This window comes from Arabidopsis lyrata, assembly GCF_000004255.2.
Source record: "Arabidopsis lyrata subsp. lyrata unplaced genomic scaffold ARALYscaffold_1, whole genome shotgun sequence".
Lineage (NCBI taxonomy): Eukaryota > Viridiplantae > Streptophyta > Magnoliopsida > Brassicales > Brassicaceae > Arabidopsis > Arabidopsis lyrata.
Window position 1 is genome coordinate 11,827,075 of NW_003302555.1, and position 25,778 is coordinate 11,852,852.

General features: G+C 36.5%; 7 protein-coding genes across 8 annotated transcripts; 2 read left to right on the top strand and 5 right to left on the bottom strand.

Moving 5' to 3' along the window:
* Positions 1-1,374: 1,374 nt before the first annotated feature.
* On the bottom strand, positions 1,375-2,917 carry LOC9329505 (protein JINGUBANG). Its single transcript, XM_002893398.2, has one exon. The coding sequence runs from the start codon at positions 2,744-2,746 to the stop codon at positions 1,490-1,492; it is 1,257 nt and encodes a 418-aa protein (XP_002893444.1). The 5' UTR covers positions 2,747-2,917; the 3' UTR covers positions 1,375-1,489.
* Positions 2,918-7,546: 4,629 nt separating this feature from the next.
* On the bottom strand, positions 7,547-8,186 carry LOC9329506 (anther-specific protein BCP1). The gene has a single exon (XM_002893399.2). The coding sequence runs from the start codon at positions 8,054-8,056 to the stop codon at positions 7,697-7,699; it is 360 nt and encodes a 119-aa protein (XP_002893445.1). The 5' UTR covers positions 8,057-8,186; the 3' UTR covers positions 7,547-7,696.
* Positions 8,187-10,213: 2,027 nt separating this feature from the next.
* LOC9329508 (T-complex protein 1 subunit epsilon) lies at positions 10,214-13,182 on the top strand. The gene is made up of 9 exons (XM_021011444.1): positions 10,214-10,536; positions 10,795-11,113; positions 11,219-11,567; positions 11,710-11,842; positions 11,923-11,975; positions 12,079-12,181; positions 12,347-12,513; positions 12,615-12,728; positions 12,812-13,182. The coding sequence occupies exons 1-9, from the start codon at positions 10,338-10,340 to the stop codon at positions 12,980-12,982; spliced, it is 1,608 nt and encodes a 535-aa protein (XP_020867103.1). The 5' UTR covers positions 10,214-10,337; the 3' UTR covers positions 12,983-13,182.
* A 75-nt stretch (positions 13,183-13,257) lies between these two features.
* LOC110224712 (ALBINO3-like protein 1, chloroplastic) lies at positions 13,258-16,277 on the bottom strand. Its single transcript, XM_021011445.1, has 10 exons — positions 15,776-16,277; positions 15,578-15,688; positions 15,422-15,496; positions 15,141-15,201; positions 14,981-15,054; positions 14,784-14,888; positions 14,499-14,606; positions 14,206-14,309; positions 13,895-14,125; positions 13,258-13,815 (listed from the first exon to the last, which is right to left on the bottom strand). Exons 1-10 carry the CDS (start codon positions 16,118-16,120, stop codon positions 13,527-13,529), a joined length of 1,503 nt encoding a protein of 500 aa, XP_020867104.1. The 5' UTR covers positions 16,121-16,277; the 3' UTR covers positions 13,258-13,526.
* A 548-nt stretch (positions 16,278-16,825) lies between these two features.
* LOC110225214 (uncharacterized protein At1g24485) lies at positions 16,826-19,046 on the bottom strand. The gene is given in 5 exon segments (XM_021014364.1): positions 16,826-17,064; positions 17,189-17,341; positions 17,344-17,978; positions 18,295-18,820; positions 18,923-19,046. Coding segments are annotated over 5 exon segments (1,506 nt in total). The 5' UTR covers positions 19,032-19,046; the 3' UTR covers positions 16,826-16,981.
* A 2,973-nt stretch (positions 19,047-22,019) lies between these two features.
* On the top strand, positions 22,020-23,152 carry LOC9326770. Its single transcript, XM_021015026.1, has one exon. The coding sequence runs from the start codon at positions 22,311-22,313 to the stop codon at positions 23,028-23,030; it is 720 nt and encodes a 239-aa protein (XP_020870685.1). The 5' UTR covers positions 22,020-22,310; the 3' UTR covers positions 23,031-23,152.
* Positions 23,025-25,654, bottom strand: LOC9326771 (very-long-chain 3-oxoacyl-CoA reductase-like protein At1g24470). 2 transcript variants are annotated; one of them, XM_021015025.1, is made up of 4 exons: positions 25,081-25,654; positions 24,160-24,445; positions 23,561-23,630; positions 23,025-23,448 (listed from the first exon to the last, which is right to left on the bottom strand). In XM_021015025.1, exons 1-4 carry the CDS (start codon positions 25,424-25,426, stop codon positions 23,215-23,217), a joined length of 936 nt encoding a protein of 311 aa, XP_020870684.1. In that variant the 5' UTR covers positions 25,427-25,654; the 3' UTR covers positions 23,025-23,214. The 2 variants fall into 2 exon arrangements, with proteins under 2 accessions (XP_020870684.1, XP_020870683.1); XM_021015024.1 differs by having other exon boundaries at positions 24,160-24,463.
* Between the last annotated feature and the right edge of the window lie 124 nt (positions 25,655-25,778).

Here is a 25,778-nt window from a genome sequence, read left to right on the forward strand (position 1 = left end):
GAGCCAATGCATTCCTCCTGTTTGCCCATTTGTACTCCACCAAAACTTAGCTCTTTCCTCCCTTCGAAATCCTAGAATTAAAAATCAAAATTTAATTATAAAAACACTAAACAAAATAAACAATATTAACAAAACAAATACAACTTAAAATTTTGCTATATAATTTTTCAGTAATAAAAAAATTTCCCGCGGTATACCGCGAGGTAAAATCTAGTATTGTATTTAGAACCAGTGAAAATTAGAATTGCAATTCAAAATTTTTATCTTTTTCAATCAAATTGTTTAACAATATTAATATTCAGAGTAATGTGAGATAAATTTAATTATAAATCATAAAATTTTATTGGTATGATGTTACAGTTAGTTCACATTTTGAAGATATTAATATTCAGTTTTCACCAATAATTAATGATTATAAATTGTTTAGTGGACTCAGCATGTTAGTTATGAACTTTTGACTTAGAGCATCTCTATCGCTCAGAAACTCAACAAAGTTTACATTCAACGTAGTTTCTGACAAATAAAATAATTTTTTTTTATTATTTAATTATTTATTTATTTAAACTAATCAAGAGAAGACAACTGTATAAATGAGTGTTATAAGTTTCTCAAATGAAAAACGTTTCTGTCCTCCCTCCTTCTTTTCTTAATTTTTTATTCTGTTTTATCGGAAAGTGTCTCACCTAGACACTCCTAATAAAAATGGTTTTATGAGGCATGAGTACGGTTATAGTAGAAAATGTATGGTTCTTGTTTGCTCATATTTTAGGCTGTTTTCTGCACTGAATATCCCAGTATAATAATGGCTTTGATTAAGGTAGCTTTATTAACAAAAAAAAATCAAAAACTAAACATTCTATATTTATTAAATCCTAATTATACACTATGATCTATCTTCTCTACTTTTCACCTCAACTAATAATAAAGTACCTTTTGTCTTGATATTCTTATCCACCCTCACGGGCCATTTGACTTCCGGTTTTGGCATAACCCAATCAGTATTTGTCTTGATAAATCTCACTTTGGTTCATAGACTTTTGCATGCGAATATTATAAGATTCCAAACGTAATTTTATTCATCTGACAACCAATCACAAACCTATGAGGAATCTAGCTAAAATGCTAAATAGCTAATACAGGATATAACTCATATAAGCGAATTTATCATACATCACCCTATAGATTTTCCCCAGGTTTAAGGTGGCATAGGCACATCTCTTCGTATCTACGCCTGAAGAACATGTGCAGGTGTGTCCACTTGTCCAATTTTAATCCATTGTATCTAACCATTAATAATATCATGATATTCTAATAACATTATTGATAACAATGTTTTGTGTAACATTATTGATAACCTTAAAATGCACAAATATATAATGCTCAATAATTTCTTATTCATTTTGTGTAAGTGACTTTTAAAAAACGCCAAATTTTTATAAAGTAATAATAAATAAATAAACACACAAAAAAACAAATTAATCCCATTAATTTATTGAACGAGATTAGTGTAAAATGAATTATCCGGTTTGGTGACGGACACCTTCCAACATTTAACCTCTCCGTCAAGACTTCCACTAACGATCGAAACGACATCGTCTAACTCCTTTTCTCTAACCGCCGCCAACGACTTAACCGGCTTCGTATGACCGGAAAGAACCTCCAGACAACTATAACTAGAATCGGGTCCACGTCGCCAAATTCTGACCGTCCGATCAGCTGATCCACTTAGTAGCAAATCAGAGACGTTGAACAAGCTAAGTATTGCTTTATCATGTCCCCTCAAAGCACCTCTCACCGCCATGTAATTGGAAGTGTCTTCTCTCTCCCAAACCAAAATAGACCGGTCACACGAACCGGAGAATAAAACCGATCCGTCGTCGTTTAATGCCAATGCGTTAACCGCCGATTTATGCTTTTCCAAAGTCGCGACTAACCTATGACGTTTCTCACCGGTCGGTTTGGCCCACACCCGGATACGTCTATCTGCGGATCCAGTATAAACGGTGCCGTTAGTAGAGACGGCGACGGCATTAACGGCGTCATCGTGTGCTTTGATTGACTCTTTGCAACGAAGATCAGAGGCTCTCCATATCTTCAAGGTCTTATCCCAAGAAACAGAGTAAATAAATCCGTTATTAACGGCGAGAGCAGTAACGGCGTCAGCATGTTCGATCCAGAGACGTTTCTTATGACGGCGTACTTGAACGTAGTTTTTGGGAAGAGCGAAACGTCGTAAACGGTCGTTTAAAGTAGGAAGCGTCGTTAACTGTTTATAACCGCTCTTCGCCGTTAGTTTCCAAACTCCGATTTTACCGTCTTGATGCGCCGTGAAAATTTTCTCACCGGAGAAGCCGATGGACTTAACGGTTCCTGAGAAAGGATCTTGGCCGTTGAATGTGTCTAGATGAGCACACATGTCGCGATCGTAGATACTAACTTCATGTCCAGAAACGGCGAAGAGATAACCACCGTTGACGGCGAGACAAGTTACAGGAAGACTCCGTTCACGGAGTTTAAACGAGGAGGTAACGCAGTGAGAGACGGTGACGGTGGTGGATGGGATTTTCTGAAGAGAAGGAACTGAAGGAAGCGTCTGGAGAGAGAGACTGCTATGGAGGCTGCTTGAGCCGGTGGTTACGTCGCTGAGTGATGAAGATAACGTGAAGCTTTCGTCGGAATCCAAATGCTTCGGCGATTTCGGTGTTCGTCTTCTGTCGGAATCGAACAGCTTTGAGATAACCCTCATGGTTCCGATGTTTGGTAAAAACAAGAAGGTTAGGTTAGTGTCGGAGAGATGAATATAGAAAGAAAAGAAGCGCGTCGTTCAGAGAAATTACGCCACGTGGCAGGTAAGTACAGAGCGGTGCTTACTAATTTTGTGGGTGTTTTCTTGAACTAAAAAGTTTGATTGTACATTTTTGTACTTATAGACGACTAAGGGGTATTATAGTAAATTAGAGAGCCAATAAGTCAAATACTGAATTACCCAATTTGTGTGGTAGAAAGAAACAAGAAGTAAGAAATCAATCAAAATAAAGGAAGGAGATTGGGTTTTGCGTTACAGCATTGATGAGGTTGGATGGTAGTGAATTGGCAGTATGGGTTCATGAAAGAGTAGGACCCAAGTAATTATGAGCCGATTGAATATTATCAATGCCTAAAATACGATTAGGTTTATGAAGAAGATATTATTTATAGAAGCATTTTCTTGAATAGTGGTGTGAGTTGTAATAAATGGGTGTGAGTGCATAAGTGGGAAACTTGGACGGAAATGATTATGAGAATGGTCACATCCGTTGCTGGAAAGGGGAAAAGTGTGGCTAAATAAAGAGAGACACAATGAATTGGGGGTCAATGTCAAAACCGAGCTATTATTTAATAGCCGATCGATAACCAAATGATAAGAAAATTAGTTTTAGAAAAATAAGTAGGACAGGTCGGAGTCGGTCGTTGTCGGGAGTGGGACTGGGAAGCAGCAATGAGACCGAGATTGCCAGCCCAAAATAGTGAAAGGTTTAGTAGGAAGGCTCCTGCGTCTTTCTCTTATGTTTCTAAGAACATTACTTTGATTTGTGATAAGGGTGAATATTGGCTAATTACATGAGCTATCATTTTCGTCACGGTTCGATAGAAACCATCACGCCGTTACTTTCAATTTTTTTTTTTTTTTTAAATCCATGAATGTGATCATGCATTATTGTGTAGTCAAATGTGCATATGTTCTAATTGATTTCAAGGAAAAATCATAAATTTGGTTTTTATTTTGTTACTATTCAAATTATAACTTTGCAACTAAATTTCTGTTTTATTTGTATCTTTTGTTATCGAATGTGCGAGTAAGTTGTAGTATATGATTACCCACTTGGCATGATTTTGTTTTTAAAGCTCTTTATTATGTGCGAGTGTGTGACTAGTTTATTTCCTTACGTGAAACCTAAGCTGCATGGAATCGGAAGCGGGTACGTGGAAGCGGAAGCGTTTGGAAGCGGGGAAACGAGTTTTTTAAAAAAGTTAGGAAGCGGGTACGTGTTAGAAGCGTAAATATATACATATATATATATAGATTTATTAAATATTTAATTTACTCTACACTAACCATTGGATATGCATGATAATTGAGAAAATTTTAAACCATACGAAATACATAACATGTAGAATAATAAATATAGTCATCAAAAGTAAGAAATGCATTGTTAACAATAAAATATTTTGGATGTCTTAATAAAAGAATAAAAACGCAAATAAAAACGGGCCATTTAAACAAAATTAGGCTTAAAAGAATAAAAAAATTAAAGCCCAACTTGTGGTAGTCAGATTCCTTTCAATATATTTGTCGGAGACTGACTTGAGAGAAGAGTCGCCGATTAGATCTAAAACTGAAACCACCGAAGACAACTTGAAAAGAGTGTAGGTTTTGGTGTCATGAAGACTCTCAAGTCTCAAGCAATCAGAGGTTTCAAGACAACCTCTCTCCATTGACACGTGAGAAGCACAAGTTGTGGGTATCAGTAATTAGTCACAACTAGAAGGATAAAAGGGTCTTTCATGTTGGCTCTGTATCTTCTTCTTCATTCACTTCCCTTTTACTACTCTCTGGATTATACGTACTTCTTCTTGATTCACTACTCTCTGGATTAGTTTGTGAGGATAAATGACGGGTGGGTTTCTGTGGGAAGGCTGCACTTCCGTTGATAAAAAAACCACGCTTCCAAGTCCGAATCGAACGCTTCCCAGAAGCTTCCAATCTTCAATTTTCTGGAACCGCGCTTCCATCACGATTCCGGTCGCTTCCGGTCGCTTCCGCACCCGCTTCCGGTTCCGAAGCGAGAATCGGAGGTTGGACGGCGCTTCCATGCTTCCTAGCGTGAAACTGAAATAGAAAACGGTATATTAAAATAGAACACAAATTTGTGCGGAAGATGTGAAACTGTTGTTTGACTGATATATCCTTTACACAAAAGTTCTTGCCACTGTAGAAAAACATGATTCAGGAAGGAAAAATGTATTCTTTTGTTTATTTTAACCACGTTTCCACATGAGATTTAGCACTCGTGTATGAGTTTTAAATTTCTGTATAGTGCACACAACTTTTCTTTTAAAAACCTAATGTAAAGCTTCTGTAAGTTAACTAGGATCGGACCCGCGGTCCACCGCGGGAGAATATTAGTTTACATACGTTGCGTTTAATATTGTGTGTGTTTTTTAGTAGAACGAATCGTGTAGTATACTTATAAGTATTCATAATAACGAATTCTAGAGAAAATGTAAAATTGTTTATAAATATACCCATCGTATTAATTATGATTTACAAAATAGAATTTTGTGTTTTAAAATTCTAAAATTAGACGATTCATGGGAATTAGAGCAGTCAAAATAGGTCAAAAACCGCGGGTCGAGCCCACATCATCTCACTACGGGGCAAATTTGGGAAAATATATTAAACCCGCAAATAAGCGGGCCACATGGATTAATTCGCAGTGGGTCATAGGTTTAATCGGTTTTCATTAAATAATTGGCGGATCAGCCCGCATATTAGTATATATTGATAAAATTATAATTTATTCAACATGTGGTAATTTAAACAAACTTTTAATAGTATTTTTATTTATTTTAGTAGTATTTTAAATTTTGGTTACTTTAAAATTATTTAAACAAAATTCATGGACAATCCCGCAAATCCGCATACATTCGCGGGACGGATTTGTATTTCATATATGCTACCCGCGGGTCGTGCGGACCGACTAACACAAGTCAAAATATTTTTTGTCTATCGCAAAACGGACTTAACGGGACGAATCAACTCGCTTTGACAGTTCTAATGGGAATATTATTTAGTCATACAACAAAATGAAGTTTGGACATAGTAATAATAGAATATGTATCTTATTTGTTAGATGAGAGATTGAAAGATGAAGTATAATGATTAAAAATTAATTATTATTTTTCATGATTCACAAAATTTAATAAATACTTATCATCTTGTTGAATAATTCTAAAATCATATTCAAAAAATCTTTATAAATTGAAAATTAAACTTCTTTGGTAAGCTATAGGTATGAAAATATCATAATTTCGATTTAATCTAATTAAATTAAAATTAGTTACATGGATTCATATCTATTTAATTTACACGACCAAAATAAAAATATCTATTTAATTTATACGACCAAAATAAAAATATCAATTTAATTTATAAAACATATGGGTTATTTGTGATAAATTTTCTAGAAATCTTTAGAAGCAAATAAAATATCTTTCAATTAATGATAATTGGCTAAAATGAGCGAAATTAATGACAAAACGTTGATTGTTATGGAATTAGTCCCAAAAATATATGAACAAATTTATTATACGTAATTAATATATAATATTGTTCGGAATATGCTTTTATTATTAGTTACCATAAGTACAATCAGATTTTATTTGATTTCCATAAATATTTGATCTTATTTCGATTTTTCATTTTTAATTCAAATTTATATTCCAAAAAAAATTTTAAAGATCCGATTTCAAAATTTCGGGTCAATTTTCTGATTTTAACCCGACCCATTTTTATTTGTACTTCTCTTTTAATAGTATAGAGATATTCAAAAAATTAACGCATTTTTTCGGTTCCAAAATAGTTTCCAAATTAATGAATATATTGATATGTTCTACAAGTATGTAAATAATTCAAGGGTTGATTAGACCATTGTGGGTGGTGGAATAATTTTGCTTAAGTTGGAATGAGAATATTTCTTTTGTTTATTTAAATTTTAATGAAAATATCACAGAAGAACAACATTCTCAAAAGTTAAATATCTTGCAATATGTTGTCAAATTCAAAGAGCACTCCTATGCCTTTGTATCTCTTTTACTTTTAAATTAGCGCTTTTACATAGTCATTTCAAAAACTAAATCGTTGAACGAAAACTTCTTTCTCTATCAAGTATAATATATGAATATGAGAATGATGCTTTGTATAGTTGATAATTGATAGGAATACCCCAAATACGAAGTGGTATTTTGATAGATAAGACTAAAGAGATCCTAAAGAAAGAAAAGAGATCGAAAAAGAAAAAAGAAAAAAGAAAAAGAAAAATAAAATAATATTAGTTTTTTATTATTTAATTATTTTATTGTTTATTTAAACCAATCAGAAAAAGATAACTGTAAAAATGAATGTCTCAGAGTTTCTCAAATTAGAAACATTTTGTGTCCTCTCTCCTCCTTTTTTAATTTTTTATTCTGTTTTATTAGAAAGTGTCTTATCTAAAAACTCCTAATGGAGATGGTCTAAGGACCAAAAGTGCAACACACAAATACGAACCGTATATACGGTTTCTTCACTCCTTCAATGGGTTATGGGTCCCTCGCTGAGCTTCTATAGTGGAAGCTCCCCAAACCCAACCATGAAATTGGCGCCTCTTCACATTCACACCTTTAAAATTTTTTGATTAGGATTTTACACAATGGTTACGACTCTACTTAATTAATTTGTCTTTTGCGTGTTGAAAACCTGAAAAAATCGTATACTATTCAATTCATAGTTTTGTATCTAAAACCGTTGATGAAAAGTTTTTTTTTTTCAGTATTATTACAAAGACAACGTTTCTCTTAACAAAGTAGAAACAAATTACAACAAGATCATCACAATCATCCATACATATAAGTTATCTTCCTTTACAATAACCTTCTTATCATAACAATACCCACCTTAGAATAACAAGAAAGAACCGGCAATGGATGTAACACCAACGACGACAGCAGAGACGCCAAGAGCTGCCGCACCGCTGTCAGCAGAATCGGCAGAGCCTGAGGGTGCATTGGCGTAGGAGGAGTCACTTCCTAGAGGACCGGCCACTGCAACGTCACCATCACCAGGAGTGGGAGCTGCATCGTCATCGGTGGTTCCGATTTGGTCATCGGTGACTGGAGCTTCGACCTGATCGGTTTTGGAGGCAGCAGGAGCTTTGGAGGGAGACGCTGAAGGAGATGGAGAGGAGGCAGCTGCGGCGAGGCCAAGGATGGCCATGAAGACGAGGGCAACCACGACGACAACGTTTTGGCGACCCATTCTTCTCTCTCTCCTTCTTACGTAGAACTCGTTTAATTTATTTTAGGGTTTGAGGTTTATAGATTGTGATGATTTGCAGAGATGAGTTTGATATGTATATATAGTTCTCTTTTGTGGTTAAGACAAAAAGAAAATAGAAAATGTTTTGAACTACGATGTAGGCTTACCTTACAATCCAATGTACATCTACTGGAGTTCCTAAAAATAGATTTGCTCAGGTATGCCCTAGATTTTGATTGGTGAACATCCGAATGAATATGAAACCATTCAATATTTAATTATAGGACCAAGTGTCGTTAGCTCAACTGGTAAAAATTATAGGCGAAACTTAGATGTCGCCGGTTCGAGTGACGCTTGGGACGAAAGTAATATTACATGCTGTGGTTTCGGATCTGGGGGGATTAAAGGCTTTGAACCAGAACCTCATGGTATTCAAAATAAAAATAAATAAATATTTGATTATAGGACTTATGGTGGACAGAGAGACATGTAAACCAACATATATATAAAGACGATCCAAATTGTGAAGATGGTTTTATGAAATCATTGTAATTAATGGTATCCACATCTTAAAATAAGTTTATTCTTGTTTTTTTGCTAAGAATGTAAATATTTCATAAAATGAAAACGTTTTAGGTTTACAATCGACGATGATTATAGACCTACCCAAATGGTCCCATGGCAAAAAAGGTAAAAACATGGAAGCATAAACAATAACTAGAATTCGGTCCATCCTCTCAACAAAAGCGATGAAGCTAAAGGAGTAAGACGAAGCGATGACGATTTTGATTGCTCTTCCCGAATTTGTTGTTGGAGAAGAAGAGACCTGCAAGGAGTAGGAGCCGAATTGCGAAAGAAAGATAACACTAGAAGCCTTTCAAAGGACGTCCGAGAATGGGCCGTCAACGGCAGATAACTCAAAATCCTCGATCACATGCGTCTCCTCCGATATGTGAGAGCGACTTGAACATCACATCCATGAGCTTTCCCAAAAACGGAACCTCACAAACCAAATTATGTGAAACCTGCGAGCTCCCTCTACCAAGTTCAAACCCGAAGTCGGCTAGCACAGAGCAAGATAAAAAATTCCAAAACCACATCGATCACCAATGGCCTTACTAGCTCCTCTAGGACACAGACCAAAACGCAACAAAAGGCGAAAACCCAAAACAAAACTTACTCCATCTCATAGCAACGTCAACAGCAAGACACGATCAAAACCAGGGCTTGAAGCAAAATCAAAGAGTCGAGAATACCAGTGGCGAGGATGAAATGAAGACAGCCAAACAGCCACCACCGGAGGCTAAACCGTCATCATAGCCAGCACCACCGCAACGAAAACTCTCCTAATAGTCCTGCTGCCGTCCTCTAGCAGAATTGGCCAACAGAGAAGTCTCCATCCAAACGCCAAGTCATAACGTCGAGGCTAGCACCCAAAAAGACCGTCGAGACAGCATTGCTCTGAAAACCTATCAGAAGAAGCGTGACAAGAGTAGCCGAGGCCACGGAGACCAAAGAGGTGAAGCTTCACCTCAGCCCCCGAAGACCACTCCAGACGCCACAAGCTCCAGCTGACGAAGACGACCTACACGGCGGGGACGGAGGCAACTAACTTCTGGACCACCGCCGTCCTCAAACGATGAGTCCGTCAAGAAGCAGCCTGAACCGCCGGTGAGAGTAGATCGAGCGGCGGATCCTCCAGGCAAAGACATGGAAGGGAGACCGAAGCACACAGAGGAGCTTCGACCGAGAGAGGAGCGCAAAACGAAGATTGCGACCTCTCACTCGCCGCGTTTCAGAGCAAATCACAACCCAATGACCGCTTCAAACTCCGGGGAACAAAACCTGTGAACTAAGTTTATTCTTGGATTTTGAATATATATTGCAGTCAAGTTTGAGCAACATGATTTGAAATTTGCCTCTCTTTTTTTTTTTTTTAATGTTTCGCTAGAAAATTCATCGTGAGAATTTGTTAGAAAATTTTATTGAAGTTGCATGATAGTGAAAATATTTCCATGAACATTGTAATCTTATTATATAAGATGGGCTCTAAACCATAAGCCCAAAATTTATGTTAGGCCCTTGAATACAGTTTCGATTTACGATTCTGCCATCAACAGTGAGTTAGGGTTTTACAGTGAATACATATGACGCTCTCAAATCTTCCAGACATTCTTCTTCTCGTTTTTTTCCCCATTTCTACTTTTTTTTTTCCTCTCTAGTGTAGTAGGAAAAAAAAACCCAAGATCTGTAGTTCGATCAGATCGAGAAGAGCTCGAAAATGGCGCTGGCGTTCGATGAGTTCGGGCGTCCGTTCATTATACTAAGAGAGCAAGATCAAAAGACGCGTCTTAGAGGAATCGATGCTCAGAAAGCCAATATCGCCGCCGGGAAAGCCGTGGCTCGGATCCTTCGATCTTCTCTTGGACCCAAAGGAATGGACAAGATGCTTCAAGGACCTGACGGAGACATCACCATCAGTTCGTTTCTTTACTTTTGATTTTGGATTTTTAGTTTTGTTCTTCTATACTTGAAATAGGGTTTACTATGTTGATAAAGTAGTTTGATGAATGGATCTATCTAGCTTTTGAAAATCGATTCGCTATGTCTGCGAACTTGGCTACTCTGCGGGCTTGAGTTAAATGCTAATGGTTTTAGAGATTGTTAGCAGTAGTTGCCGCTTTTGAGAGAATCAATGTTATCTTGTTTATAACCTCGCCATCTTTATGTTTTTACAGCAAACGATGGTGCTACCATCTTGGAGCAAATGGATGTTGACAACCAGATTGCTAAACTTATGGTGGAACTGTCGCGGAGTCAGGATTATGAAATTGGTGATGGAACAACAGGTGTTGTTGTTATGGCTGGTGCACTTCTGGAGCAAGCTGAACGTCAGTTAGATAGAGGAATTCATCCCATCCGTATTGCTGAAGGCTATGAGATGGCTTCTAGAGTCGCTGTTGACCATTTGGAGCGTATTGCTCAAAAGTTTGAATTCGACGTTAATAATTTCGAGCCCCTGGTTCAGACATGCATGACTACTCTCTCCTCTAAGATGTAATGTTCCTTTATAATATTCAAGCTACCTTTCAGTTGTTGTTGCTTATTTTTGTTTGTGGTTTGACAATATTGTCTTAACTTTTTTGTTGTTCATTGTTACAGTGTGAATCGATGCAAGCGTAGCTTAGCTGAGATTGCTGTTAAAGCGGTTCTTGCTGTTGCTGATTTAGAGAGGAGGGATGTTAATTTAGATCTGATCAAAGTAGAAGGGAAAGTTGGGGGAAAGTTGGAGGACACTGAGCTTATTTATGGAATACTGATTGACAAAGACATGAGTCATCCGCAAATGCCAAAGCAGATTGAAGATGCCCACATTGCCATTTTGACTTGTCCCTTTGAGCCACCGAAGCCGAAGACTAAGCATAAGGTGGACATTGACACAGTGGAGAAGTTTGAGACATTGCGCAAGCAAGAGCAGCAATATTTCGATGAGATGGTTCAAAAGTGCAAGGTAGGTTCTAATTTGTATTTATTTATATTGTCATTTGGATGTTGAGTGAGCTATCAAAAAAGTGCTTTTGACAATGGTGGTTAGTACCGCAATGCATTTTATGATATGAATTATTTACGAAACTTGTGCTTTAAAATTGCAGGATGTTGGTGCTACACTGGTTATTTGCCAATGGGGATTTGATGATGAGGCAAACCATCTATTGATGCACAGGAATTTGCCTGCTGTCAGATGGGTCGGGGGTGTTGAATTAGAACTTATTGCAATAGCCACAGGTAAGTAAAGTACTCCAAGCATCTACTGCTAGTGTTTTTATCAGTTATGCAAAGCTGATAAGAAACTTTTCTTTATGTAGGCGGTAGAATTGTTCCAAGATTCCAGGAGTTGACTCCAGAGAAGTTAGGCAAGGTACTTTGTACTTTCAGTAGGTGTTGCCAGTAAAATGAGTGGAATGCTAAATATGTTTTAAACAGACAGACCATTGAAACCCAACATTTCCTGATATGTTTAGGCTGGCGTGGTTCGTGAGAAATCATTTGGCACTACAAAAGAACGAATGCTGTATATTGAGCACTGTGCGAATTCGAAAGCTGTCACTGTTTTCATCCGTGGAGGTAATAGCTTTTTCTTTAATAAATATTAGCAGCACTGTTTTGACTTTTGAATAGCTGGTGAGAGATAAACATCGACGTACTGAATCTAATGCCTTCTAAATAAATGGTGGACAACGATATTGTATAAGTGATTGATCCAACGATTTGTTTTGGAATATGGTTTAGGTAACAAAATGATGATAGAAGAGACGAAGCGTAGTATCCACGATGCCCTGTGTGTGGCTAGGAATCTAATCCGCAACAAATCAATTGTATATGGAGGTGGTGCAGCTGAAATCGCTTGCTCCCTTGCGGTTGATGCCGCTGCTGATAAATACCCTGGCGTTGAGCAGGTAAAATATGATCTTTCGGCTTTGAGCCTGAAGTGAAATAATTTGTTTCTCGAATCTTAAATCTAAATACTAATCATGTATAAATACTTCCTTATACGCAGTATGCAATTAGGGCGTTTGCAGAAGCTTTGGACTCTGTCCCTATGGCTCTTGCAGAGAACAGTGGGTTGCAGCCCATTGAGACACTCTCTGCGGTTAAATCTCAGCAAATTAAGGTAAGTAATTGATGAACTTTATTATCTATATCATTGAGTTGCTTGGTACGGTGACTGAACAAACACCGGATTTTGATGAACAGGAGAATATTCCCTTCTATGGGATAGATTGCAATGACGTGGGAACAAACGATATGAGGGAGCAAAATGTGTTTGAAACATTGATTGGGAAACAGCAGCAAATTTTGCTAGCTACGCAAGTCGTTAAGATGATTCTAAAGATCGACGATGTCATCTCCAATTCTGAATACTGATGTGTTGCTACCTCTGTAAACTCTTTGGCTTCTTGGGTGTTTTTTAGTTTGCTTTCTGTTAGCTTTTGGTACCACCTTGACAATCAGTATCTTTCACTCTTTCCCTTTGTTTAGCAAGCTTTTGTTTAAGAACATCGTCACATCTTTATTTTTGTGTCTTTGCCCACAGATGAAAACACTCGTTTGCTTTTTCTTTTCAATTTGGTAGCAGATGGACACTCATCTCGTAGTAGTATAGACTAAACTATAATCGTATTAGTGTAAAACAAGTGAACGAGGACAAAAGTAGTTTTGCTTAAACATTCTTAAGAACATAAGCAATATGAACCAAGCTTCCGTGGCTTACAAAAACCCATCCCCTATGGTCTTTGTACACAAATTCTAAACCTTAATGACTAATGTTTCGCACTCTTAAGATCTATAAACTTCGAACTCTGTTGCAGAGGGGCTAAAAGGACTGATTAACGAGATTCCTCCTCTTGTCTTATTCAAATCTCAATTCCTCTGTGTGCTGGGCTTGGGCTTGGTCAGGAGTGTTCCTCCTCTATGTATCATGAGAATGCTGTTGTTCTGTATCATGGCCAATGCCAAATGTCTCATTCGAAGTCTTCTCCTTAGATGGCTTCCCATTCACAGCTACGGTGCCATCGGATGTTTCTTCCGCAGCAGAAAGTTCTGTCTCTCCATTATCTCCAGCGACAATGGCTGTATCAGGTTTTCCATCTTGTTCATGTGCTTTGTTTGTATTTTGATTTGAAAGAGCTGCTTCAGCTTTCTGCCTCTCTTCTTTTTCCCGACGTCTCTTTGCTTCTTGCTCTTTGAGCAGCCTAAACCTGGAAATAACATGCACGTGTTAGTACAGAAAACAGCTTTTAGTAACGAATGATGACACATTTCAGAAAATTTTGTCACCTTTCACCAGGTTTAGGGCCTTCTGAGGTCACCTTTTCACCACCCTTCTCTCTTGGTATTTTCAGTTCTGAAACAGACTTTTGAACTAGTGCCTCTGAAATAGGCTTCTCAATTTTTTGTGTTTTATCTTCCTTACTGACCAAATTAGTGAATTTTTCCACTGGATTCTTAGCACCACCATATTTTTGAAGCCATACTTGCTGTGCCGTGCTCAAAATGTTGTTGGTCAGCCTGCAAAAGCACTTTCAAACTGAGAAGAAAAGCAAGTGGAAAGCTGACCCCTCACGAAAAACACAGAAAACCAGACTCACCAATAAAGACTTAAACCAGAAGGAACTGAGAGTGCAAAATAGCCAATCATCAGTGGAAGAAGCTTTGTCACTGCTTGTGAGCTCTTCATGGCTGGATCATTACTCTTGAGAAAAAATGATGAGAAAATGGCACACCGTAAATTTCTATGTTGCACGTTGTTGATTGAAATTAGTTTAATGGAATGAGCTTTCAGCACATGTACCAATTTACACATTTTCAAAACTAGCCGATAGTTCAACATAGACTTAACTACAAAATCGACTATTATCACATATTCCATAAGATGCTATACCTGCGAAGACTGCATAATCTGAATGGATAGGTACTGAGAGAAGACGAGCAATAGAGGTAAGACAAGATATGCTAATGTGTCTGGCCATCCGAGAGGTGGGTGTCCCTCCTGAAAAATAATATGGAAATTTGTAGACATCAGCAATGAGGTCTTCAATCAGTTCATTTAAATCAGTTTAATATGCTTGAATAATTAACGTGTAGTTCAAGAACAAGGAGTCTACTCTAGATTCCATTTTCAAAATATCCACACTACTTAATATCAAGGTTCAAGATTGATACTTACAATGAAAGGAAACAGCCATGAGATTCCACTGCCATTCTGTCTTGCAGCAACAGTTGTTGGACCAGCAAGAGAAGGTATCCAGAAAAAACCTTCCGTTAAGAGCCCCTTAAAGTTAGAAACAAGCATCCAGCAACTTGTCAGAAAAGAATCTCAAGGCACTTACAGAAACAAGAGGATAAAGTTTTTATTTCAGGTACCTCATCGGCAACATTTGAGAGGGCTCTATACAGCCCAATCCAGACTGGTATTGTGGCTAGTGTGGGGAGGCAGCCTAACAGATAAAATGAAAATATAGCTTAACCATAAATGTTGTCTCAAATGGAAAAACAAATGAAAATCTGAAGCAACAAACTGTACCTGCAAGGGGATTTATTCCAGCAAGTTTATACAATCTGGCAGTTTCAAGCTGAATTCTCTCCTGCAAAAATAAAGAGGGCTCTACATTCATAGACAGTAAAGCTATAATATTTGTTATATTCATTAGTATCACTCCACAATTGTGCATGGAACCAATAACAACACACTTGTTCCTACTTTTGCCTTAAATCCATCAACTAAAAACTGATGCAAACATAACCTAAGTATGGCATCAGGACAAAGAAAATCCATGTTTGCAGTATCAAAGAATGGGTTTTCACCTGATCACCGGCATACCGTTCCTGAATAGCCTTTATTTGAGGCGTCAAAGATTTCATTGCCATGGCAGATTCAACCTGTAGAGAATAACCCACAATTCAATGACATCCACTAAAAATGGTATCATGGCTTAGCAGCAAGAGAAACATACTAAAAACCTGCTTTTTCGTCAATGGGAACGTAGCAGCCTTAACAAGCACAGTCAATAGAATGATAGCGAAACCATAGGAATAAGGAACATGAACAGTTGATAACCCATCTTTCAAAACCTGCATATCAATTCAAATCCAACAAAAATCAATCATATAGCACATAAAAATTCATTCTTTCAAAACCAAAAAGACAACTTTATATACCTTGAGAATAGTTTCCATGTAATTAGCAATACCAGAGAACCAATCATTGTTCTGGTTTGTGGTGGAAGTAGTACCAGCGACAGATTCAAAGGTTTCAGAGGACGAAACGGCGGCATCAGCGATCGTGTACAAGAGATTCTCGGCATGGTCCTTGATGAAATCGAGAGAGTCACCTAGGTCGGGAAACGAACCTGGTCTGAACCCGAATTGAGCTACGAGAGTCCGATAACGAGACGAAGACGACGACCTGTGGCTGAAACGGGAGCGGCGGAAGTGGAGGACTTTGCCTGTGGAGAAAGAGGAGAGGATAAGGTGCGTCGGCTTTAGGGATATTGAAGAAGACATCTCTAGGGAGAAGAAGGTGGGAGAGTTTTAGGGTTTTGGTTCAGAAGACAAATTGGGGAAGGATTTAGATTTTGTTGGAAGTATTGTTGTGTGTTCTTGCTTCGCGTCTCAGTGTGCGAGACCGAACTGGGAAGTGGAAGCTAACAAAATTTTGTTTTTCTGATTTTCTTAAATAAACAACACAAAGTCACAAACTATAAACCTTTTTTAATCACTTTTTAGGGTGAATATGTCAAAGAAAAATAAGACAAAACTTTCGTTTTGAGAAGGAATTTTATTTTTTGTTGATCAAAAAAAAAAAAAAAAAAAGAGAAGGAAATTTTTTTTAAAAAATCTCAACTTCCTTTTTTTTTTTTTTCAGCTCTCAGTTTTTGTTTTGATCAAAGAAAATCTCAAAACTATTTCATTAGGCAAAAAAGTATCCAATTCTACAATGACTAAACCGAGTTAGTCCTAACGTTAATCAAAATTAGCAAAATATTTAACAGCATCCGAAGCAACACCTACATACAATATGTTGTTGATACCCTTGAGGCCTTTGCCAAAATGTTTTTTCCCTAAACAATTGTGGCTCTCCCATTGGCTCCCTACTCACAAGTCACAACTAATTAAATTCTACAAGGCGAAGTAACACTAATATCTATAGTCGAATTTCGGTGAAGAAAACCATAGAGATAAACATTTAATTATTTGCCAAACAATTCATGATTTAGTAATTTTTGTATGATAACACATACGATGAAAAGAGTCAAATTAGTATAAATTACATCTAACAACCAATAAATCAGGAAAAAAAGAATAACATAAATTGGAGGGTGGTTTGGTGACTGATGATGGATCCATATGTAGTAGAACTCGTCATTATTTCCCAGCATTCACTACTGTTGCATTTCCCATATTGTTTCCCACATTCACTTGTACACTTATATTCTGTTTGAGTGGCACTGCATCCATAAAGAAATATTTATATATAGATTAATTAATTCAAATAACCATTATAGCAGAAATTCAAATAAACAAGATCTATAGATAGTTATAGTTTACTAATGAAAAAAGGAGAATACATACTTTCTGATTCGGGGTGGCGCCTAGGTTTGATGAAATATTTCCAGGCGCCCCAACCACCAGCTCCAAGAACCAACAACGACGGGAATGAAATACCAAGAGGTAAAGCTAAGCTGCTGCTTTTCTCTCCATCGGACTTCCCTGTAGAATCTTCATATTAGACAATTTCATAACGCTTATATTCATGATAATAAAAGAATCATTACCGGATTTGCCTCCACCACCACCGCCAGTGTTGCTAGGGGGGCTGCCACCACCACCGCCAGTGTTTGGGCTGCTACCACCACCACCAGGGCTAGGACTGCCACCACCGCTCGTGCTTGTTGAATTCGTCCCGTTTCCACTTCCACCACTATTACTAATGACATAGAGCTCGAGAGCGTTGATGAGTGGGTTCAAATTCGAGTCTGGTGTAGCCTTAAAAGTCAGATAGGGAAGCTCACTCTTTCCCACACCCCTCAAAGAAGCTTGCGTCACTGCCCCAAAAGGTGGCACAATTAGATTTGAACCCACTTGCTTGTCCTGATCATAGTAAACGTTGAAAGACCGCTTTTGGTCAGAACCAAGGCTTAGTGGTTCCGAGAAATAAATGACAATGTAAAATGTCACTCCAGAAAAAGGTAGCTTTATATCATAGAAAGCCATGTCAGTCTTCGACCAAGAAGTCCGAAGGACAATCTCTGGTGGTCGATTGTCAGCTCCTGTTGTGTTGATAGAAGTGGCAGAACTTGTTAGATGTGAGACAAAAACCGTTGCTGGCAGCCATATTCTATCATAAGGATCATATGGGGACCTGAAAATGTTTATGTTATAAATTATCCATATATTTATGTTTTATTCATTTTATCTTTCCTTATCATGAAAGCCCGGGCCTTACCCTTGGCCTGATGCTAGAAAAAAAAGAGAAAGCTACAGTAAATTGTTTTTTATTAACCAAATGCTAGTTGGTTATTCCTTGACTTTGGATCTACGTACGGTTAGTTTTCCAAATATAGTTAACTCCGGTTTAATACTTCCATGGACAGCATTGTATAAAGCAAACTGGTAATCGCTAGAGTAAGATCCGCTGATTTTTTTTTTTTAATATATATGTATGTTTACCTAATTACCTTATTAATTCCTGCGCACCGTAGGCGGTCCTTTGCTGGAGGATGAAACCTTCCTTAGGGCCAAGATCGGTGTACATAGAGTCGTCCAACCTTCGTACTTCAATGGTGGACACAAAAGGGTGTTCGTTCGAAAGCGTACGGAAAAAGCAAACACTGATATTCCCGTTTTCAGGAGTAAATATCGCCTCTGATTGAGTAACTTTTTCAAATGTCGTTGTGACGACCGAATCTCGATGTTTACCATCATACACTACATCGAATTTGGGAGCCTTGGATTCTCCATCATAATCACCATAGAGGAATCTCGTTCTAACTAAGACTTTCCCACCTTTATCTACCGGAATGTTGGTGTAACAATTGGTCTCTCCCGTAGGAAAATACCGAAGTGTGGTTAGAGAATCAGAGAATTTGGATATTAGTACAAATTTAGACGTCAAACCGGTGGTAACAAAGTCTGTGTCTCCCACCCACGTTCTGTTGTCTGCGTCAATGTGCGAGCTTGATGATCCACAGTCTATGCTTATGTCTGAAACCCATATTCACATCAAACTCAAATCAATCTTACTTTGAAAATATATATAATATAAGTTTATATATTAGTAAGTATAACGTAAGTGGAATAGCTAACCGGCTGCATTAGAAAGAATTATGATGGAAAAACTTAGGAGAAGGCAAAGAAAAGAAGCTTGAGCCATGCTTGATTCTTCCTTCACCAAGAGACAAAAATGTATTTTCATGAGCTTATTTTATACATGCATGCTCTATATTAGAGGAAGAAATTACTCTTTTTAGCCCTACATTTTACGGAAAACATTATGAAACACCATATGCTTAGAAAGAAACATAATTCTTTGATCAAAAAAAAAAAAAAAAAAAAAAAAAAAAAAAAAAAAAGAAAGAAACATAATTGTGCAATCCCGAATATAATATATTTCATAGTCATGAAAACTTTATTGGCGTTAAAATTCCAAATGTAAACTTGTTCCTCGGAATTTAATTTAGAAAACAAACACTATGCAATTTTTTAAACACACATTATCTATATTTAATACGATCAAAACGTGGATCGAGGTGATGACACAAAATGGCACATTTATAAACATGAAATAATTCGATATATATGACAACAAAAGACCAATATAAGAATGTGCAAAGAGGTTCTAAATAATATTGTTAGTGGTTAAGGAATGTTCAAAGTAATTATAGGGTGGTTGACTTAGTTAGTAGACCATAGAAGTTGGCTGGGTCGTCCGACGTCGAAAGGCTAAATCATACGTGATGTGGTTCCGACTAAACCAACAACGTTAAAGAATTAGTTAAAAATAATTTGTTCGACAGCTTTTTGGCTAATATTATAGCATATAGTTGTAAGTATAAGAACATTTCAATTCATCTTTCAATTTAATTTTTGAAAAGTATTGGCGCTAAATGGCAATATTAAGCAAATCCGTATTATCTACCAACAAAAATAAAATAATAATCAAATCCGTACACAAATTAATTTCTAAAAGTCAGCCTAATAGACTTGACGTCGACTTCACTTGAACTTGTTTAATGGTTTGGGCCGTTTGGCTAAGTTCATTTATCTACATGGCTGGAAATAATTTATTGTGTTTGATATTAATGAATTAACATCGAGTCACATATGTCGTCTCATTTGTTACCTCTTCAGCTCTTCTCCCCAATTTTTATTTTTTTCTATCTAGCTACCATTTTTTTAGTATATATTTTCAAGAAAATTATCGTTCTAATCATCTTCAGACTTCAATAGTGGAAGTTTTTTTTTTTTTTTTTTTATATCAAGACAAATACCAATAATCTATTAGGTAGAAAATTATTTGGGATTATTTAAGGATATAAAATATCATTTCTTCGAAATATTAGAGATATGTAAAGATAGATCATTCACTCAATAATGTATACATCTAAAAATAGAGGTTCAACACACAGTATTTTCAAAATAGTAATTCTGCATTTGGTTCACACATCAAAATAAAGAAAGAATATTTTTCGATTCTAAACCTAAATCGTTTTTATCTTTTAATGAAATATTTACATAATTAGCAAAAGAAATGAAAAGATTATCTAAGATCATAACAAATTTCTAAGATACGACAAAAAAGACCTCGATTGATCTGAACTAAGCATATATACATTTCACCTTAGATTTAATAATAGAGCGACTTGCAAAACAAGCTAGAATAATGTTTAGGAGTTGAAGCTTCTGGCTTCAACTGTTCAACATGAGCTAATGCCAGGCAACTGGTTTTACATAAGAGTTCCCAAAATCTTCTCTAAATAAGAGAATATATATATATATATATCAAAAACAAATGAAAGTGATGAAATCGGAAATTATCACCTTCCCACTTCACAGTTTACACTAATCTGGTAATCACTAGTAAATGAGCTGCATGCTACTTAAGCTAATGGACGGTTAAGATTAAAAGCTGCCTTTAAACGCACTTTCTTAATCCCCTCTAATATTCTCATCATATTTATTCTCTTAAGTATTAACTCTCTCTTCTTAATAGTTTGATGTTTTAGGATTTTTTCTTGTTACACAAAGTTTGATGTTTTGTAATAATATTATTATTATTTTTAGAGATAATTAGCTAATAGACAAAGATTTTGGAGGAAATAAAATTTTCGGTAAAATGTTGTCGGATCCAGAACAACGTAAATAATTAGCCTACTATTTTCCCTTTTTTGCCCCTACGCGCTTCTCCATTTCGACACGATCCGGTTTCATACTTGAGACATCAATGTATTGTGCATGGATGTCCAACAAACTTTATAGATTTATGTATATATTTTGCATGTTGTCTCTTTCGTGTGCCGCCAACGTTTATCCTAAGCTAGGTACTGTTCACTTACTTTGTTCGACGGTTTGGATTTGATAATTGTAGTATATGCATTGTAGCATACATATAAGTATACAAATGTTAATAACACTCTATATATGTGTTTACATGTATATAAATATTAATAACACTCCATGTACGTGTTTACATGTACACAAATGTTAATAACGTTATATATATATGTATTAACATATATACATAGACCAAATTATTTAACACTATAATTATTTCTAACGCTCTATGTATGTGTTTATATGTATACAAATGTCAAAATCATATATAATATTCATTGGGTGTCCATGCAATTAGGTTAGTTGTTTAAAAAATTCGAAGAACTATTTATTGGGTGTCCATGTAATTATGTTAGTTGTTTATATTTTTCGACCGTGTGTCGAAAATTGCATTAAATGTGTGTTGCATCATTCTTATTGTAGCCGAATAAGTCTCACTTCAACTGCAGTTCATTTAATACATGTCAGACTGTTATTTCGTTCGTTCGAAGAGGCAACAAATTACAAACCGAGCCTCTTTTGAACGTCTTTTGTATCGTTGTCTTGGACGTCCAACCCTATTGTCTCTCAGCTAATTTCCTCTCCCACTTTTACCTCTGCGCTAATTTACTCTTATTTTTAATCCTAACCAATAGTAAGAGGAGAGAAGTGAAACTAAAATTATTAAACAAACAAATAAATAATTATATAATATAAAAATTAATTTTTCTTAATTTAGCCGCAAAACCCAAAACATCAAACTTAAAAGAGCAGAGGGAATAAGAGCATCTCCATCCATCAGACACTGTGTGGGTGTCTCAAAAATACTATTTTAATCAATTTATAATAAATAAGTTATTTATTTAAATTATAAATTATAAAAAAAGAATTTGACAAATAATAAAAGGACAAATGGAGACACAGTTTCTCAAACCAGAAACTGTGTCTACACTCTCTCCTACTTTTATATTATTTTCTATTTTTTTTTATCTTTACATAACCAATCATTACCATTCGACACGTGTCGTCTACGTCTTAGCTGAGATACTCTTAATTTGCCTTGCCTTTTAGTACACCTTTCTTCTCTTCCCTCCATTTTCATTCACCTGTTAGAGAGAAAGAGAGAGAAAGATTTGTGTTTGCAAATTTCTCATACGAGGAAATGAAGCAACCAAAGCCGATTCTGAAATACGTCTTGGTCTCTATCTTCCTCAGTCTCCCTCTCATTCTCTTCTTCTCTATACAAGTACGTAAACCCGAAAAAGAACTCATCAGGATCCGACCCGGTTACACGTCTTACGATTACTACATCCAACGACAGCTCAACAAAACACTTAACCCCAGGCTACGTACAATATGGATGACACGAGATTGGGACCGTAAGATCAAAGTGTTCTCAAGATTCTTCCAAGATCTGAAACGTCAAGGCCTCTTATCCAACGACTCTAAATGTCTCTGCGTCGGAGCTCGAGTCGGGCAAGAAGTGGAGGCCCTGAAACGTGTAGGCGTAAACGACTCGGTGGGAATGGATCTGGTGCCGTATCCGCCGTTGGTGGTCAAAGGAGACTTTCATCACCAGCCGTTCGATGATGAGACTTTTGATTTTGAATTCTCCAACGTGTTTGATCATGCGCTTTACCCGGAGAAGTTTGTTGGAGAGATCGAACGGACACTGAGACATGGAGGTTTATGTGTTTTACACGTGGCTCTCTCTACACGCTCGGATAAGTATTCAGCCAATGATCTGTACAGTGTGGAGGCATTGGTGAAGCTGTTTCGACGATCGGAGGTCGTTCATGTCAGAAATGTCGACGGCTTCGGGTTGGATACGGAGGTCGTGTTTAGGAAGAAAAGGGAGTCATCCATACTAGTCCGGTCTTGAATTTTGTTCGTGCTTAAATTTATTTGTTTGTTTTTTATGTCACGTACATCGAAATATTATTAAATGGGAAAATTGTTCAGGCCCAATGGGCCATATATTTATCCCACGAAAGGTGGAGGAGCCACTTGCTATATCCTATATGCAAATAAAAACTTGAAATATGATCATAAGCATTTTAAGATAATTAACTTCTTCTGCGAAGTCCGATAGAGAGACGCCAAGTATCAACGAGGTTATCCGGCACAAGTCCGACAAGAAACCACTGAAGGGAATGAGCCCAAAACGGCGAGCAACGTGATCCAATTCCGATCTGCTCCACCGCCGCTTTTGCGTAGACTTCAGGCGACGGTACAAATAAGCTTGGTTTATCTATAGCTGCCACTTCTGACACCATCCTTGTTGCTACGTATAAGGGTACCTGCCCATTTGTATAACATTAATTTCTTTTACGTATATTACCTGGAGGAGTCCGAAATATATATGATCAAATACATAATATATTGGATAGTCTTTAAAGACAGAAAAAGTACCTGACACTGGACATCAATACCAAACTGCTTATATTCCACATGTAGAGATCTTGATAGTGCATCAACATAACTGCATACACGTGTTGGTTCATGTGTTTAGAGATTTATTAATGTGACAATTAATCTGCATGTAGATAATATAATGATATAGTCTACTTAGATGAATAATTTAGCAAATTAAACTATTTAAATCATGTTCAATGCAAAAAATCTAGATTGTAGTAATATATATTTAGTGTAATGAAAAGGAAAAAATACTATTTACTGCTTTCAAAGTAAAAATGTTAGTCTAGACTGAGGTTTTCTCGTATGATTATATACTTCTTCAATTACTTTTAAGTTTTAAGCATGCATCCACCACATAATAGTATAAATAAGAAAGCCACGTGTCTTAATCGTGGGAGATACACATCAATAAGTTAATTAGACAATTTTGGATCGTCAATGCTCAAGCTCCACACAAGTGCTAATTAATAAGCTTTTTCGTATTTATTCTACAACCACTACCAAGAAAAGGAAAGAACGGAATGGAAACCTTAATCTAGTGCATTTGGACAGGAAAGAAAAGTAAATGAAAAGTGAAAGTGGTAAGTCCTTACGCTTTGGTGGCGGCGTAAATGGCGTAGAGAGGATGAGAAGGGACAACAACGGCAGCACCGGAGCTAATATTTACGATGGCTCCTCGGCGGCGGTGAAGCATTGGTCCGATGAGTGATCGTGTGACCCAAGTGGTGGCTTCAAGATTAACCCTCAGGATTTTGGTCCATGTAAGTTGGTCAACCTCGTGGAAGAACATGGCCCGTGGATAAGTGATACCAACGTTGTTTATTAGAATCCCAACTTCAAGGCCTTTAATCCCTTCCTCGATTGCTCCATATCCTCCTTCTACACATTTTTTTTCAACTACATCTTTTATATTCCTATATACTGGTTAATTATGCTACATTTCTTGAGTTCTATGTACGTATATTTATGCAGACGTAAAATAGCTTAAAATTAAATTCACCCCACGACATAATAAAGATGCATTAACTTTAACTAAAAAAAAAAAAAAAAAAGATGCATTAACTACAAAAAATACTAGGTCAATTGGAACTTTTTTAAAGAATTCAAAACAATTCACAAAATATATACTATTTAATTTTATGTTTAATCTTTTAAACTGCATATATTGTTTTTTCCTGCAATACAATAACAAAATCGAGTGTTTTTGCCCTCTTACGAACACATAATAATAAGTGTAACTATATATATATATATATGTACAATTTTGTTCGAAAATTTCTGACAAACACACACCTATATATATATATATATATAATAAGTGTAATTGTGTACTATTTGAAATGATTCATATTGAGTAATGGTATATTTACCCTGGTCGTTGAAACAAGAATATTTATTCAAAATTGCAATCATGTACTAATATATTTTTACACTCACACACAATGTCAATAACTATGTATAGACTAGTTCTATATGATTGATCTAAAGTAAGAAAGAGCATTTATTATTGTTACCAGAGGAGAAGTCAAATGGAATGATCTTGATCTTGATGTGGGGAAACTCTTGTTGGAAATCATCAGAGACATATTCGAGCTTCGAAAGGTTTCTGCTGACTAGGATGAGGTTAAGGCCGTGTTTGGCCAGCTCGTAAGCAAAGGCGCGTCCGATCCCCTCGGTGGCTCCAGTGACCATAGCCCATGAGCCGTACCGCTTGAGCCGCTTGGGGTTTGTGAGGAGGAATCTGATGATGAACCATTTTAGGAGAGGAATGAATAGTAATCTAAGGAGAGAGAGAAAGCCTATGAAGCATACGACATGGAGATGCCATGGCTGACTCTCGGAGATGCATGCTCTCTGCATGTTCTGCTTTCTCTTTCTTTCTTTTTTCCTATATTTGTTAGCTGATTATTTGTCATGTCATTTTGGTTTGGAGCTAACTAACTCTTTATGTAGGAAAACTAGAGTTGAGAGAGAGAGAGATTTATTATTTTCCTTTGCTCAATCTTAATTGCTTTATACAAAATGAGTGAGTTTACAAGAAAAGACCAAGTCATCATACTATTAAGGATAAGTCATCTTTAATTAAAAAGAAAAAAAATCTAATGAAAAAAAGTCAGTGTGTTGCTCAAAACTCAAAATTCAAATACACAACAGGAAGAATATGATTCTTTTAGGTATTTGGTAGGTTGAGGTTGGGACATTTTTTTCACTA

Coding starts and splice junctions, on each gene's coding strand:
- LOC9329505 (XM_002893398.2), bottom strand. CDS start 2,746: ATGAGGGTTATCTCAAAGCTGTTCGATTCCGACAGAAGACGAACACCG.
- LOC9329506 (XM_002893399.2), bottom strand. CDS start 8,056: ATGGGTCGCCAAAACGTTGTCGTCGTGGTTGCCCTCGTCTTCATGGCC.
- LOC9329508 (XM_021011444.1), top strand. CDS start 10,338: ATGGCGCTGGCGTTCGATGAGTTCGGGCGTCCGTTCATTATACTAAGA. Junction 11,568..11,709: donor AGATGGTTCAAAAGTGCAAG/GTAGGTTCTAAT, acceptor TTAAAATTGCAG/GATGTTGGTGCTACACTGGT. Junction 11,976..12,078: donor CTCCAGAGAAGTTAGGCAAG/GTACTTTGTACT, acceptor TGATATGTTTAG/GCTGGCGTGGTTCGTGAGAA.
- LOC110224712 (XM_021011445.1), bottom strand. CDS start 16,120: ATGTCTTCTTCAATATCCCTAAAGCCGACGCACCTTATCCTCTCCTCT. Junction 14,889..14,980: donor TCTCAAATGTTGCCGATGAG/GTACCTGAAATA, acceptor TCTAACTTTAAG/GGGCTCTTAACGGAAGGTTT. Junction 14,607..14,783: donor CATGGCTGTTTCCTTTCATT/GTAAGTATCAAT, acceptor ATTATTTTTCAG/GAGGGACACCCACCTCTCGG.
- LOC9326770 (XM_021015026.1), top strand. CDS start 22,311: ATGAAGCAACCAAAGCCGATTCTGAAATACGTCTTGGTCTCTATCTTC.
- LOC9326771 (XM_021015024.1), bottom strand. CDS start 25,426: ATGCAGAGAGCATGCATCTCCGAGAGTCAGCCATGGCATCTCCATGTC. Junction 24,464..25,080: donor TCCATTTGACTTCTCCTCTG/GTAACAATAATA, acceptor TAAAAGATGTAG/TTGAAAAAAAATGTGTAGAA. Junction 23,449..23,560: donor GTATTGATGTCCAGTGTCAG/GTACTTTTTCTG, acceptor ACAAATGGGCAG/GTACCCTTATACGTAGCAAC.